At 32.9% G+C, this 16,994-nt stretch overlaps 3 protein-coding genes across 4 annotated transcripts; 2 read left to right on the top strand and 1 right to left on the bottom strand.

The window, feature by feature from the left end:
* The first annotated feature begins 455 nt into the window (after positions 1-455).
* On the top strand, positions 456-3,750 carry LOC109808138 (pro-cathepsin H). Its single transcript, XM_020371000.3, has 7 exons — positions 456-787; positions 880-995; positions 1,693-1,766; positions 1,853-2,117; positions 2,269-2,400; positions 2,701-2,836; positions 3,390-3,750. Exons 1-7 carry the CDS (start codon positions 493-495, stop codon positions 3,425-3,427), a joined length of 1,056 nt encoding a protein of 351 aa, XP_020226589.2. The 5' UTR covers positions 456-492; the 3' UTR covers positions 3,428-3,750.
* A 2,218-nt stretch (positions 3,751-5,968) lies between these two features.
* LOC109808650 (Pentatricopeptide repeat (PPR) superfamily protein) lies at positions 5,969-8,680 on the bottom strand. 2 transcript variants are annotated; one of them, XM_083075786.1, is made up of 2 exons: positions 6,606-8,680; positions 5,969-6,508 (listed from the first exon to the last, which is right to left on the bottom strand). In XM_083075786.1, the coding sequence occupies exon 1, from the start codon at positions 8,380-8,382 to the stop codon at positions 6,775-6,777; it is 1,608 nt and encodes a 535-aa protein (XP_082931912.1). In that variant the 5' UTR covers positions 8,383-8,680; the 3' UTR covers positions 5,969-6,508; positions 6,606-6,774. The 2 variants fall into 2 exon arrangements, with proteins under 2 accessions (XP_082931912.1, XP_029128896.1); XM_029273063.2 differs by having other exon boundaries at positions 5,969-6,505.
* Positions 8,681-13,864: 5,184 nt separating this feature from the next.
* On the top strand, positions 13,865-16,340 carry LOC109809925 (uncharacterized). The gene is made up of 2 exons (XM_020373353.2): positions 13,865-14,259; positions 15,703-16,340. Exons 1-2 carry the CDS (start codon positions 14,012-14,014, stop codon positions 16,145-16,147), a joined length of 693 nt encoding a protein of 230 aa, XP_020228942.1. The 5' UTR covers positions 13,865-14,011; the 3' UTR covers positions 16,148-16,340.
* The last annotated feature ends 654 nt before the right edge of the window (positions 16,341-16,994 follow it).

Raw genomic sequence — 16,994 nt, 5'->3', positions numbered from 1 at the left:
AATTATTAAATACAAATAAATAATATTTTATTAGACAAAAATTATTATACTACATTTACTATTAAAGATTAGAAAATCCGTTAATTATATGCAATTTTGAATAAAAAAGTTGCATATTTTTTTATCAAAATTCTTTTACTAATCCATAAAGAAGTTTTTAAATAAAAAAATAAATTTAATATTTCCCATATAAAACTTGCAAGGAAGATAGTGTTATAAAAAAATTAAAATAAATACATTTGGACACATGACATATTAAGTTAATATTCTTTATCCTTTTTAATGATAACACATTTAACTCGAGGGCAATAAATTAATATTATTCCATTTTTCCACAATATCAAATAATGTGAGAGAAAGAACGATGGAAGGAAGAGCAAAAATAAGTGGAGGACAATTTGGTCATTTTGCATAGCAGCAGTGACCAATTCCCATCTTCATAAAACCAACCAATAGCAAACAGCAAAAGAAATATCTCACTGAAGAAGAAAGATGGCACGGTTGTCGCTGCTGATATTTCTGTTCTGCGCCGCCGCCTTCGCCGCCGCAGGCTCCACCTTCGACGAATCCAACCCTATCCGTCTTGTATCGGACTTGGAATCGCAGGTCCTCGACGCCATAGGACAGAGCCGCCACGCTCTCTCCTTCGCGCGTTTCGCTCGCCGGCACGGCAAGCGCTACCACTCCGTCGATGAGATTAGGCACCGCTTCCGGATCTTCTCCGATAACCTCAGACTCATCAGATCCACCAACAAGAGGCCTCTCTCGTACACGCTCGGCATTAATCGTTTGTGCTCAGTGCTCACTCTCTCACTCTTTCTCTCTGTTTCGCACTTTGATTTTGATTCGATATGAAAATTGTGAACTCTGGTCTCGCAGATTTTGCTGACTGGACTTGGGAGGAGTTCGCGAGACACAGACTCGGCGCCGCTCAGAATTGCTCCGCCACGCACAGAGGCAACCACAGGCTCACCGATGCCGCTCTTCCAGACGAGGTACTTTCATTCAATGTAACTCTTACTGTTACTGCTTCATTTCGTGTAATAAATGAACGAGGCGATCGTGTGAACTTTCGTTTTAAACCAAGTAATGCGCATTTTGGCTTGTAGTACGCTACCGTCTGGTGTTAATGTTTGATAATGTAAGTTATGTAACTGAATAGACGGAGTCTATCTCTGCATAGAAGGAGAATGTCGCGTAGTTGTTGTGACTGTTTGATAATTTTACTTAAATTTCACTCTACACCTGACTTTGGATAAAGTTATTCATGTCAGTCACGGTGAATGGTTGTAAAGAAGAAAGAAAAGAAAAAGAGAGAAACTAAAATGTGTGATAACTGATAAGTGACGTGATGAGAAGTGGAAAAGGAAACGGAAAGAAAAATGAGATGGAAAAGAAATGGAGGAGAAAGTAGATGTAAACCCTATTGTAAAAGAACTAACGTGAATAATGTTTTTTAAAGCTAGGAAGATGAATTTTTTAGTTAAGTTAGGGATTGAAATAAACGACTGATTCAATATCAGATATTAAAGTGAGACTTTACTCTTCCATATCCATATCCATTTCCCTAATACCTATTGGCTATTAGACTGCAACTGGGCCCTTATGCTTGCTTTTTTTTTTTTTTTTTTTTTTTAAATTCTTGCATTTGAGGAGCCTTGTTTGTGTATGAATTTGTTTTCTTGTGTGCAGAAAGACTGGAGAAAAGAAGGTATAGTCAGCGAAGTTAAAGATCAAGGCCACTGCGGATCGTGCTGGACATTCAGGTTTCTTATAAAGCCAAAGAAAATGATTAGAATGGGAAAATATTCGAATTTATCACGCTTCTAACCGTAACACTTGTCATCTGCAGCACAACTGGAGCCTTGGAGGCAGCTTACGCGCAGGCTTTTAAGAAAAATATCTCTCTTTCTGAACAGCAGCTAGTGGATTGTGCCGGTGCTTTCAATAACTTCGGCTGCAACGGTGGTTTGCCGTCCCAAGCCTTTGAATACATTAAATTCAACGGTGGCATTGACACAGAGGAAGCATATCCCTACACCGGACAAGATGGTGTCTGCAAATTTACAGCTGAAAACGTTGCTGTTCGAGTCGTTGACTCTGTTAATATCACCTTGGTAATTAAACGGATAGATAGTTTTCTGCTTGATGTGTCATTTATTGTAACATTGCTGTCGACTCTGAAATACATGACAGAATCAGATAATTCATATCTCGACTTCTTCTATATGTGATTTTCAAATGTTTTTAGTTTTGTCTCGGGTGTAGGGTGCTGAGGATGAATTGAAACACGCAGTTGCTTTTGTTCGGCCAGTTAGTGTGGCATTTGAGGTGGTGAACGGCTTCCGATTCTACAAGAAAGGAGTTTACACTAGTGATACTTGTGGCAGCAAGCCCACGGTGAGTATTCTACAGAGAATACCCGATCCTTCTCAATCTAGTGTTTAATGCAATTTTCAGAACCAAATGTTTAGCAACAAGGCCAATGCATCTATTGTTTATGTCCTATTTATGGCATCTCGAAACACAGTTGCTGTTCTCGATGCGTGTTTATAACTGTTAGCATCATGAATCTTAATTATATGCCCATTGACGAGATCTATGGTACATGTATTTTGCGTGTCTATAATTCTAAACTAAGATGTAGAGGCTTTAGAAGTCATTCGTTGGACGCTAATAAAATATGAACTTGCGTGGCAGGATGTAAATCATGCTGTTCTTGCTGTTGGGTATGGTGTTGAAGATGGTGTTCCATATTGGATCATTAAAAACTCATGGGGAGGTGACTGGGGTGACAACGGCTACTTCAAGATGGAATTTGGGAAGAATATGTGCGGTAAGCATCCACACGACCTAAATTCTTAAAGAATAGTTAAAGTTTTAAAGGGAACTAGTCTCGCACTAATTAAAAAAGGAGTAATAAAGCAATTCTTTTTTTCAACTTAGAAAATTTATCTGGAACATTATCTGGAGCATTTTTTCCCCTTTTCTAACAAACATAATTTTTCTTAATTAGTCTTCTGTATACCTGGGATTGTTATTCGTAGAAGAACGTATTAAATCCCGAGAGTCATTAAATTCATTGGCGTAGCAAAAAAAGAACACTGTCCTTGACACATCCCAGACTAACTACCAATTTTTTCCGAAGTTTTTCACCCAACGTGACCTCACCCAATTGTACTGCTCTGTCTGAATGATTGGCATAGTGTAGCGAAGTTAGATTGTGAAACCGAGGAGCAATTATAAAAAATCTAAGTTCCCTTTATTTTCTGGTTAAAATTAGGCCTCTCTAGAGTTGTTGATATTAATGTTATAATTCTACATTTATAAAGACGAGATTAGTTATTTTGCACTGCTGGCTTTTGCTAACCCCGTTGATTTAATTTCAGGTGTTGCAACTTGTGCATCGTATCCTGTGGTGGCTTAAATTGTATGAGATAACTGCACCTTGCACGTCATGCTTTGTATTGTCCATCTTAAAAGGCGAAATGTCATTGTGTACTGCGATGATAATTTCTAGTATATGTTGATGTTTATGTTTAAAATAAGTTTGGGGTTAGGTATGCCCATTCTCGTTGATGCCGAACTCGCTGCAAAATCACACTGTAAATTATGCGTCAGAGAGTATCATAGAAATTATAAACTCGTGTTCCACAATCTATAGCAATTTAACGATAGCATGCTGTTTGAAACCTGGGCACAAGAAGTTATCATTTGTCCCGATGCAATAAACTTTGCTTGGTTACTCCATCTCGTTATTACTATTTGTGCTATATAATCCTTCAGTGATACTCTTCGCTTGTTTCAATCCAAAACATAGTATTTACGATCCTGGCTACATCGATTAAAGTTCAGTACTACCATTTTGCATAAAAATCGAATTATCGGAAAATTAAAGAATGGTCATGCCCTAAAACGTTAAACCTCTTGCAAAGGGATTTGGTGCCATTTTAAACGCCACTGCTGAGAATGGCCGTGTACTGAGCGCCATGATCGATTATGACAAGCCATTCCACGTTTCTTATTTTTTTTTCAAAAAACTTTTATCTAAGGCTAACTGTAGCGTGGGTTGTTTTACATCACCTCTTTTCATTATTTAGATGTTAAAATGGGTTGTTTAAATTTTAGTAAAATTATTTATAAAAACTCCGTTGCTTAAGAAAAAGAGAGAAAAAATGTTGATGTGATAAGTGAATTGCTTATACGCTATAAATGTCATAAGTGCAAGTTCTTCGGCTTTGCTAACACTACAGATGCTTTTTTTAAGACACGAAATTCTAGGCCTTCTCGACTTCTTGAAGAAAATATTCACTACAAATCCGCTTAAAATCCAATAACTTTATTTTTCTTATATAAAGTGCATATTTGATTTATTTCATTTTTAAAATAGCTTATTTATGTAACATTTTTTTTCTTATACATCAGTGTTATAAGATTTTGTTTTAGAGATTTTTTTTTTTTTTTTTACTTTCACATCAGTATTCTAAGATTTTGTTTAAGACTAATTTAATTCAATCGGAAAATAAGTAAAGTTTGACTACTAATTTTTATAATGTCTTATAAGAAATAGAAACAATTATTTTAAATAAAAAAAACTATAGCCAAACATATAATAATACTTGTGATTTTCTGTTAGGAATCACATACATTTTATTTGTATACCAAATACATACAGCTAAAAGAACCAAAATGCGTTTATAAACATTTTGTGGTAATAAAACACACGACCCTATTTTTAATTAAATTTACCACTAGATGTATAGGGCTCGTATCACTAAATCTAATTTATTCACCAAAAAGTAATCACTGAATCTAATTTTAAATCATTGGACATTTGTTAGGAACTAGATTTAATAGAAACACACAATATTATTGATTTCAAATAAGGAAAACTATCACAAAAGATAACCCATGTAATCCCAAAGCTAATGCTCCTCATAGAAGAGATGACTTTCTCCATGTCAACCTCTCAAGGTTCTAACAGAAAAGATTCCTCATGCCTTCATCATTGCAGTCCCCATTCCCTATAACTAGGGTGCCTCTCCTAACCAACTAGCCGCGTCAACAATTGTAACTAACTTTGTGTTGAGCTCAGCTTATTGGGCTTTAGGCCCAAACCAGTATCCTAACAACATTAATTGTGAATTTCTTTTAGCATAGTTTATCGATGGATCATGAATATTTAGCATTTTAGCTATTGGAGGTCATATTTGCAACTAACAGCCCAATATAAAACTCTTTTCCATGAAAACGTGCCTGGTGAACTAATATGCTAGTGCTTTATAGTTTACTGGTGTAGGAGTCATTTATCGTCCTTTAAAAGTTCCGATCTGAATTAGTTTCAAACATAGAAGAGCATTTCAATTGAGATAAGTATTTGATTCCTAACTTTCCAAAATGCTTTATAAATTTATAGATGTTTATAGAAAAGTTAGATACGAGAAATTAAAACAAAAGTGTATCATGCAAAAAAGAAAAAAAAAAAAACATTATACGTTAATTCATTTTATAAATCATTTCAATGAACCTTAAAATAAAAGGCCATCGAATCAATTCATCAGTGATTTACAGCTTTTCCCCCCGTGAAGTTGACAGTTCACAGTTGCAACTCAAGCTAGCAATGCCAGGCTTACCAGCGGAAAAAGAAACAGCTAATTCTTACAAATACTTAAACCATCAAATTTTGATTCCCTTCTAATACAGGTCAATCCAGATTGTATTATAAAGTCCTGAACGTGATTAACTTTCAATCAGAGGATTTAAAACCATTTTCCTAGTGCAACAGAACTAACCAATATCAGGAGTGCTATGATACAATGTAATACAGGGTAAAAAAATTGGTGAATTTCTTCCAAATGTTGATAATTTTTTTCCCATTTCACTCACACCACGTGTAATTTAAGGACAAAAAAAACATGCACACTCGATATCATATGCACGAAACATGAGAAATTGTTAATACTGGACCTAGAAAAATAATCTGAATTACATTTCTTTATTAACAAAAAATTTATTGAGAAAGGAGGGATACAAATGCAAGAGGATATAAAATCCTCAAAATCTACACGAAGAAATAAAGGTAAAATAGACAAATAAAGAACATGAAACATGTAATACAGCACGCCAATGGCCAACCTCTACCCCCAAAAAAATCCATTAGCAGAACAACACAAAGAAGCTTCCATTTATAGATGCATGATAAAGAAATTCAAGACAATAGAACCAACAAATTTATCTTCTTGGGTAAAGTCAGCTACATAAATTACATGAAGCTATTGGGCTAGGTTAACAACCAAATTCTAGGGATATTATTTATCATGAGATCCCCTTAAATAATTTCTTCTAATGTCCTTCTTGATTTCCTTTCTAGCCCTCTTTCACAAGGCTAAAAGCCATGTGATCTACTCTCCTTACTGGTGCCTCTATTGGCATTTTTCGTATGAGTTCAAATCACCTTAACCAATTTTCTGTCATCTTCTCCTTGAAAAAGGTGTCACACCAATAGCTTCTTGTATAAGTGTATAACCAAGTTAGCATAAACAAAAATTCAATTTTAGTTGAAAAACTAACTTAGAAAAAAGATAACAAGAGGAAACCATACCTACCTGCAAGTTCCAAAATTATCTGCAAAATCTTGGAGGGACTGGCAAATTCAAATTCCCTTGATTTGATAATCTCCACTAAAGAGACACACTGCCTGGTGAATGTATTATGCCCCAAAGCAAAACAGTGGAAGGCAGTTTCTAAGTCTAACCACTGATTTGAAGTAGTACTTTAATGAACAGGAATTGACTTATCAGCATTTATACTATCATGATAAGATTTTTTCAGTAAGGTGCCCTGGTTCTCAAATAAAGTTTCCTTAACCCGGGCAGCCTCACCAGGCATCCCAGCCTTCAAAAGACATGAACTTAAGGTTCTAAGTGTGATGTCATCTGGGGAACAACCAGCTGCCAACATCTTGTAAAAGATACCAATTGCTTCATCCATTCTTCCTTTCATACAATGCCCAATAATAAGAATGGTAAATGTCAACTTATCAGGCTTGCACTTCTCTTCCATTTCTGCTACAATTGCATTAGCTTCATCAATGTTACCAGATTTGCAATATCCGTCAATGACAGGGTTGTAGACAAAAGACTGTGGAACAATTTCACTCTGTTTCAACAGTCTCAAAAGGTCACGAGCTTCATGCAGTCTATTGCTCTTGCACAGAGCACTGATAAGAACAGAGAAAGTATACAAATTTGAAGGAATGTTTCTTGCATTCATTTCATGCCACAGGTGCAAGCCATGGTTCACCCATCCCACTCGGCAATAGCCATCAATTAGAGAAGTTAATGTAACAACATTGGCAGTACAACCGTGAAATATCATCTTCTTGTGCATGCCTAGTGCAGAAGCCATGTCACCTGCCTTAACAAAGCCATCAACAAGGGCACTATACGTAAATGCATTAGGCTTGATTCCAGATCTAACCATCTCATCAAGAAGAGAGGAGGCCTCCTTCATCTTACTCAATCTGCAATAACCTGATATCACCGTTGTATAGCTCACAACATTAGGAGCAAACTCACATTTCAAACAAACTTCTCTTAGTAAACCCCTTGCTCTATCAACCTGGTCAATTCTACATAAACCATGTAACAAAGTGTTATACGTAACTATGTCAGGGGAACAACCAAAACTTCTCATGTCACTGAGAAGCTCAAAAGCTTCATCAACTTCTCCGGCTGTGCACAAACCTTGGATTAAAATGTTGAAGGTGACGGTTTCTAGATGAGAATGTGATCTCGTAAGCTCCCTAAACAGACAAATGGCATCATCTAATTTACTGTGTTTTATCAATATGTTTAAGAAGTTATTATAAACAATGAAATTTACTTGAACCCCATTGCACTGAGCTTCAGCAAGTAATTCCTTTGAAACGTCAAACCTATCAGCCAATGCAAAAGAAGAAACCAAAAATCCCAAAAGCCTGGAATCAGGCAATTGGCCAACAGACCTCATAGAATCATACAACATTTTTGCTGTATTGTGGAGACCTGATTGACAAAGGGACCTCAAAAGCATGTTATAAGTCCAGAATGAGTGAGACATATTCAACCTCTCCATAGTGAACTGAAAGAACTTGAAACCTAAGTTGGGATTGTTAAGCCTTCTAACAACCTCCAACACATGAGAAGGAGTTAAGTGTTGACGAAAATAAGCCACAAAGCTATCATCCAAAGAGTCAGAGCGAAGAAAGAGAGTAGAAACAATCTTTACAAACCAAGAATCAGAATTAGGTGTTGTTGTGACTAACCCTTTGTCAGAAGCTCTTACCTGAGTAAGAGTGCGGTAATGCGAAGCTCGAAAAGCGGTGAAGGATGAGAAAGTCATCAGCTCGTATACGCCATAGGGAAAATCCACGCAGTGACACTCTTCGGAAATTAATGGAAATGTTGTTTGAAGAAGAAATTCATGGTATGAAGGAAATTTGGAGGGTTGATCAAAATCAGGAATACTATAAATTCCTCAAAATCAAAGCACCCCTTCACCCAAAATTGAAGAAAGATTATATCTTGAATGATGTCGAACGAAGTTCCCTTCGCAAGTTGTGTCTATAGTTGCTACGTTTCATGGCGATACTCTGAGGAGGGTTTAGGGGTTTGATTCGGTATCCCAGCTATCGACACAAATATTTATTTTTTTAATCTCTAAAAAAATTATAAAAACGATCGAAAAGTATTTTCATATATTAAGCACAAATATATATTTTGTAAGAGAATATTTTTAAAGTTTTTTTGAATCTTTTAATTATTTATTTGTTTTTATCTTATTTAATTTTTATTTATTATAATTATTTATGAACTAAATTTTAATATTTTTAAAATAAATTATTAATAAATAAAAATATTATTATATAATATAAATTATTACAATAATTTAAAATATAATTTATATATAAAATTTTAAATATAATTTATATATTTAAATATAATATTTATTTATATAATTTATTAAAAATATTAATTATATATAATAAATATTTAGTCAGTGTAATATATGAACTAAAATATTAATGAATTTATTTTATTTTAAATCAAAACAAATATTTCTAAAAATATTTAAAATATTTTAATGGAGTACGGATGTATTTGATTGTAAGAAAATGTAAAAATTTAGTCATATTTAATTAGATTTTTTTTCTTCAAAATACTAGTATTTAAAACATACAAGTTTTGATAATTTATATCGTAAGATTTTGTATGATTTTTCAATTTATCAGTAAAACGAAATGGGTAAACCAATGAGAGTTTTTTCTTAACTTTTCTATTTTTTTTCTTCCATCACACCTAGTTTTTTTTATTTATTTATTGAAGTGACACACATTATTAATTTTCTTTTATTTTCAATCTTATACACAATTTTTTTTTGCGTAACTTTTATTTTAATTTATTATAAAAAGTATGCCTCGTCAAATACAAAGACATTCTTTACATAATTTAAGTAAATATTATAATATTTATTTTATACTTGCACTCAATAAAAATAATATATATATATATATATAATAAAACACCATAAAACACATATTACTCCAATAAACATTATAGAAAATATTTTTTTGCAAATTTTTATTATTTAATTAAAACAATCATAATTATTAAAAGTTTCTAAAATATTTTACAAAAACTCCTTTAACTAATCAAAATATCATTTTAATAATTTTATAAAACTTGAGATGTTACACAAGTTGTATGACTTGAGGTGTAGACGAGATAGAGGACTCCTTGTCCCAATGTCACCAAGCACAATGTGGATAATGTCGAGTATGAGTTTTCTTGTTTTAACTTGTTGTTTATGATAAATATGGTGAATGTGATGTATGTTGTTGAATCTTTATACATTGATCTAGGATCGTGTATGATTGATTTTGTTGAGCTGAGTTACATGTTATTTAGTTAAATGGTTAAAAGTTAAGTTGTATTGTATGATGTTGTTGAGTAATTGTATTGCGTTAATTGACTTAGGATTAGAGGAAAAGTTGTTTTGAAGTTGCATATTCCATTATGAGTATATTGTTTTGTGATGCTCTAAGGTTCTAATTTGTTGAAAAATCCTTCTTAGGAAGTTAACCCTTGAAAATGATAGTTGAGTCTTCTCTAAAATATTAGTTGATGCGATATGTGGGTTAGATCGAAACATATTGACTATAAACGATCAATTGTTGATTCGTATGTGGATAAAATTGAGACATACATATATAAAATGAACATTTTAGAGTACGGTACAAGGTCAGAGACAAAAATTCCTAACTAAGTACTAGAAGGGCATAGTATTTGGAGGGTAATTGGTGGACTAATCTCATAGGTGGTTGGTTATGTTAGCTAATGTCGTGGTAAGCTCATACCCAAACTGTTTTACTATGACAAGAATGTTAGACTTCATAATTTAAGTAGGAGAAATCATGTTATTAAAGATTAATATTCCATGTGGTTGTTGATCTAGTTGGATTGAAAATATCGGATTGTTTGTTCAGATAAAGTCACTTAAACTATTCACTTGTGTTATAGGAGATCTCTTAATTGAAATGTGTGATGATACATATAATTGTTGTGTTGTGCATATGATGTGTTGATTGAGTTGTGTTATTCATATGTGATTTTGACTTATTACAAGATGTGTTGTTATGTTACAAATTGAGGAGTGATATTGTGTTGTTCAAGTTGAAAACATGTTATGTTATGTTGTGTTAAAAGTTGTAAGTTGGTATTGTGTGCTAGTAAGTTGGGTTGTTATGTTGATAGTATAGTTGTTTTTACTTTTATACTATTTATGTTGATTCTTTAAGCTCTAATTTGTCCTTGCATATTTTCATGCAGTTAAACTATGATGATTATACTTGGCATGTGAGTAGAATGGTGATAAGTTATTGATAAAGCTTATTTTGAGGTCATGTTGATAGATGGCAACATAATTGGAGGGCTACTTTTATATTACCTTTTATTGTAGTTGTTTGACCGACAACTTATATTACATTAAAGTCATTTCTTTTGGATTATTGTATATGCACACACACATATATATACACACGTGTGTGTTTAGTGTTTCAAATGTTGGTGTAAATTTTTTGTATATGTATATATTATGATTAGTACATCTAGGATATGATAGTACGATAACCTTAGATAATACCTGTTTTCGCTACTAGTTATAAATTTCATAAGGTATAAAGAGTATGACATGTTAGTACAAAATAATATGATTTAAAAAAAAAATTTAACTTTTTACTTACTTTTATGTTATTTTTACCTTTTTACAATACTTTTTTAATTGAACTTCAATTACATTTGATAGTTTCATATAATTGATTTTGATGTGACAACTTTTAAGTCTTCGATAAGTCAAAAATGGATTCAAAAGGGTTCTTATCTAAATCTGCAAGTTTACCGATGGCTGAAATAATGTCTTTGTTGCTCTGTATCAACAAAGACGAAGACACTTATAAAGACACTTCGAAACTTAAATTAAAGGAAAGTTTAAGTTAAAAATGATATTAGGTGCCCCATATATAGGTGATACATCATATCTCTAAGTTTAAGAATAATGCTATATGATGTCTTCAAGATATATCTTTCAATGATTCCGTAAAGATATTTTTCTTGACGAGTTAGATGAATATAATCTACTTAATTACGACATCCTGGAAGATACTTATACCAAGATATCATGTTAATTATTAGGAGCTAACCATATATAATTTTGCTTTATGGTGATTGACTTGAGAACTAGTGTGGGTGAGTAAGAGAAGGTCGATCTCATCGAGTTAGATGGTATAAAAATGACATCTCAAAATTATATTTCTACAATACATTAATTTTATTTTTCTTTTGTTCTCATTAAAAATTGTTGATATGTATTTCTTATTGTTGGATGATGAGATTTTTTTTTAAAAAAAATAAATGTTCTCTGTCACTTTTTAAATTTTTTTATTGTTATTTATTACACTTATTGATATTTTTGCACAAACTTTAACATAGAGTAATATGTTTACTTCTTCTATAAAAGTTTAATAATAAATAAAAAGATAAATAGACATATCATAATTTTATTTTATAAATTTAATAAAATCAACTAACATAACTATTTATATTAATATTATAATTTGATTAAAAAGACTTAATAATAAGGGTAAATTTTTTTAAAAAGAAAAATTGCATAATTTATTTATAAAATTAATTTGTAATTCTTATAAAATGATTAAATTTTATAGGATTAAAAATAATTATATTTCAGTTAATTTGAATGATTTAAAATTAGTTTTGCGAAATTAGTTGTATTTATTTAAAATTGATTAAGAGCTAAGAACCCTAAAATCATAGGGTTGAAATGTGAGATTCCGCAAATGATGCCGCCATAGGAAGAGAACAATAGTGTTTGTCAAACCATCATCATCATAGCGTTGAGTCCACAGAAGAAGTTGTTGCAGGCCTTATCTACATTCAGTTTGCCAGACACGTGGCACAATCCTTGTTTATGGGAGACACGTGGCATCATCCTTATGTTTCTAGATCAGGGACAACTTCCCGCCGGCCACTCCTCTGCAGCAACGTGCCACCCTCCTCGTTCTTCATCTTTTCACATTAGAATTAAAATTATTATTATTATTATTGTTATTATTATTATACAATGAAAATCAACCACAATAAATAAATTAGTCCATGTCTCTGATTTATCTATTCAGAATTTACCAACCCAAAAGATGCAACCATGCACACATAATACAGTTTAATAAATGGAATTTTATAAATCAACTACTAATATTCTATATCGTTAAAATTACCTATAAATATTACTATTAATGACTCTAAAATTTAATATGCCTTTTGAATCTGAAAGACAAAAATTAAAACCTTTTCTTATAAGCTCTTTTGTAGAAGGATGTGTTTCATCTAAATATACAAAATAAAGTCTTACGTTAAGAGAAACAGTAATAAAGTGCATTGCTGATAAAAAAAAAAAAAACAGTTTATATTGTTAATATCTGCATAAAAAATATGAAATTATTAAATTTCATTCTCATTTTCGCTAACGATTAGATTTTCAATGAGTAATTTAATTCGTCGGATAAATATTAGTTAAAGGATCCTTAGGTGTCAAAAGAAATACAGCTTTGATTTGAATATAAGTGGCATAAAGTTTTTTCAATATTTAATGGTTGAATAGTTTACGGAGATTCTCAATCTCTCAACCTTTAAATAAGGTGGAATACGTTGATTATTTTATTTTATTTTTAATTTCTGGGAAGCCAATTATAAATTATAATGAGTGGAAAAGGCGCAATTGGCTTAAGAGAATATATTCTATAATTAAATATTATTATTTATTAAATATCAGACCTTATACTTTTAAGACTCGGCGTAAATGATGTTTATGAAAAAAAAAGCAAAAAGAAAGGAACAAACAGGAAATGGTGGGATCCACTTGATCCATTCGGAAGATTATATCCAATCCCTGATCAAACGGTCCACAGTCAACCATTTCTCGGTCCTCACCAGAAACATCCAATGTAAAAAGAATAACAATACTTATTATTTTTCCAAAGGATAATCTTGATAGAAGAATTAAAATACGTTAGTTTAGGAATATTTTATTATATTTAAAACAAAATATCAAAAACAATTTTTTTTTTATTTTTTATTTTATATATATTGCAGCACATGGTCTGAAGAGACTTGTTATGTTGGGTGGGTTGTTATTATTGAATTGAATGAGGATAAGATGTCACCGTCCTTGACGCTTTATTCTTTATTTATTTTCTACGACAATTGTTATAAGTTTAATTGAACCAACACTTAAGATTAAAAAATTGATTTATCTATCCCTGTGTGGGAAAAAAATCTGATACCCATGTGCATGTGCTATCCACCCCATATTTATACCCTCACAAACTCATCCCATTCCTCTTTGCTGTTGTCTGTTGCGTTGCCTCTTTCATTTCATTCCTCTCTTCTCTGCCAAAACGATGCCGTTTGCTCTGGAAAATAACGGAGTTACCATCGGACGCTCCTCCTTCGTCCACTGCGTCTCCATCTGCGATCGCGGTTTTCCGCCCGAAGATTCCGACTCCAGCTCCGACTCCTCCATCGGAAGGAACACCACCTCGTCGGAAGATTCCTCTGACCGGGAAGACGCCGCCGAAGTGGAGGTTCAGAGCTCCTTCAAAGGCCCTTTGGATACCATCAACGATCTAGAGGACGATTTGCCTGTCAAGTTAGTTTTTTTCTCTCTTTTTCTTCACTGGGTCTTCCTCAAGCTTCAAACTTTTCCTTTACCATCGTTGATTTGTTACTCAGTTTGTATTTGGAGTAAAGAGCACAAAATATGTTTTTTAGCGCGTAATTTACCGTTTTACCCCTGAGGGTTTCTCAGTCTATTATTACCAGTGTTGTCAACGAGGATGATTCTGTTCCCTTATTTATCTTGAGTGACTACTGCGGGAAGAAGCATCTAGGTGGTGGGTTTGTGGCTTTATGGCTATTATTTATCTTGAGAAAATTAAATTCCATACAGCAGTTGTATAGCATTTTCTTTTTTACTTAAGATAATCTATTAATTAATTTAGTGATCTGCTTTTGTGGTTGGGGTAAGGGGTAAGTGGTTTACAGAATATATCTAGTTCCAGAAGTTTCCTTAAAGAAGTGCTGAAATTGATAGGCACAATGGATCTCCACCACCAAAAGATTGGTGAGTTGAGATTGAGCAGCTTTCTATGATATTCGTGGGGGCGTGTTTAAATATTGTAGGGCCTTGTTATCTTTAATATAGCTGTAGGGTGAGCTTCTTCATTTAAGAAGCAAATTAAACAACTTAATGATGCATTTGTGGATAGAATTCATTTTAAAACTTATTAAACCATTTAACCCATCTGTGACCCATTGCAACAAATAGGATGGATGGATGATACCCAGCGTATCTATTAAAAATCATGTTTTGGTCTCTAGTAAATAACCTTATCCAAAGTAATTCATTCTTCTGACATACATTTCTTCAAATACCGTCCATTCTGAACCTTAGTATCTCTCTAATAAATGCAACAAGGCTCCTGCGTCCAAAGATATTTCACTTTTTGTACCTTGGGGATGTCCAATATATATTTTGGTTGGTTCATTAACTACGTATTGACCAAGTCTAAAACTAATCCAATCCATTAATCTATTAATATAACTGGATTTATGTATGATGTATTGGGAATAGATAATGGATGACAAATCCAACAAAAATGTTAATAATAATACACTTTTTGAACACATTTTTTTTATTATTGACTAAAATATATTAGAAATCATATAATTATGTAGTTTCTAGTAATTTTTAACCAATAATACGTGTTAAAAAGGAGTATGTTAGAAAATATGTTAAAAACAAACTCTTATCTTACCATTACTACTGAGATGACAAAAAGTTGTACGTAATAGGTTAAAAAGAAAGTGTCATGTTCCGGGTATTAGCTACTATGATTGAATGACACTATATAAGCTCCTGTTTTGCGTGCCACTGTATATCCCGAAACTTTAGCCATTGCCTTCTGTTCAAAGAGAGAAATTACTGATTCAGTGATTGATGACCAAATTACTGATGTGAAATTTTTAACTTTTGATTTTAGACTTGAATACATTTTTATGAACTCATGTCATTTTGTTTTGTGCAATTCAGGAAAGGCATATCCAAGTTTTACAGTGGCAAATCCAAGTCCTTCACAAGCCTAGCAGATGCTGCAGGTGCAACCTCCATGCAAGAGATAGTGAAGCCAGAGGATCCTTATGCCAAGAAACGCAAGAACTTAATAGCGCGCCACGTGTCGATTGAGAGGAGCCGCAGTTGTGCAGATAACATTGGTGGAATATCAAAGCGACCCGCCAACATAGGTCGAGGAGCATCTTGTCTGAATTTGAGCAGCAGTGAAGAGGGCAATAGTAGCTCCACATCAATATCTCCTCCCTGCCCTCTTCCTCCTCTTCATCCACGAGCCAATAGGTCATCACTGCCTCAACCTTCTGCCGCACGAAATTCTCCTTGGAGGTCATATTCTTGGACTGATCTGCACTCTGTTGCTGAGGCGCATGATATATCTGGTTTGGCCATTTGTAGTGGAAACTAAGTGCATTCAATTTTTGACACAAATATAACCCTTTTAGTTGGTAGCTGCCTGCCAGTGAGTTTAGTTCACGTTCGAGTTTGTTTGTGATTGTAATGGCACGGTACTTTGTGAACTCCTCAATGTCCTGTCCTATGTGTACCCAACTGACTAGTCTCTTCTGTTCAGTTGTATATTATATCTCAGCTTTTGCTTATCTTTCCCTCCTGCTGCAATGCAAGCCTACTTATTAAGTTGAGAATAGTCACTATTGTGGAGATAATCACAATTTGAATGCAACTGTTAGCACTCAACAATTAAAAGAAAGAAAAAAGGATCCGAAAGATGATAAAAGCCCTGTTGAAATCGATTTGTACAGTTAATGGCAGAGGCTTACTCAATTCTTCAATCCTCTGTGCGGTTGGATTTGTTTCTTTCGTTGCACGTTGTGTTCTATGAAATTTTCTAGGGGTGAGTGGGTCATGATCAACTCACAAACTCGAGAAGACAAGTTTTCTTTTTAAAAAATCATACATGTCAACTAATAAAAAATTAAGAAATACTAAATAGTGACTTTTAATACATGATCAAGTAAAAAATTTACGCTGATAATGTATCATAATTAAATTTTAACAATATTAGTATTAAATTTTAACAATATTATCTTAACAATTTTAAGATGATTATTGTATATGATTGGCTTAACATATTATCTTTACAATTTTAAGTTAAAAAAGTTACCAATCAATTATATACAATTATTGTAAAAGCTAAAAAAGTTATCGTCAGCCAGTTGTATATGAGATGCAAGTATAAACTTTACGCTGAGTGAGTTCTAGCCTTCCTTTTCATCTAATATTTAACATAAGTC

Source organism: Cajanus cajan, chromosome 5 (genome assembly GCF_000230855.2).
Source record: "Cajanus cajan strain Asha chromosome 5, NIPB_CcT2T_4, whole genome shotgun sequence".
Taxonomy (NCBI): Eukaryota; Viridiplantae; Streptophyta; class Magnoliopsida; order Fabales; family Fabaceae; genus Cajanus; species Cajanus cajan.
The sequence above is the reverse complement of the archived record's forward strand: the minus strand, read 5'-3'. Positions and strand labels throughout refer to the sequence as shown.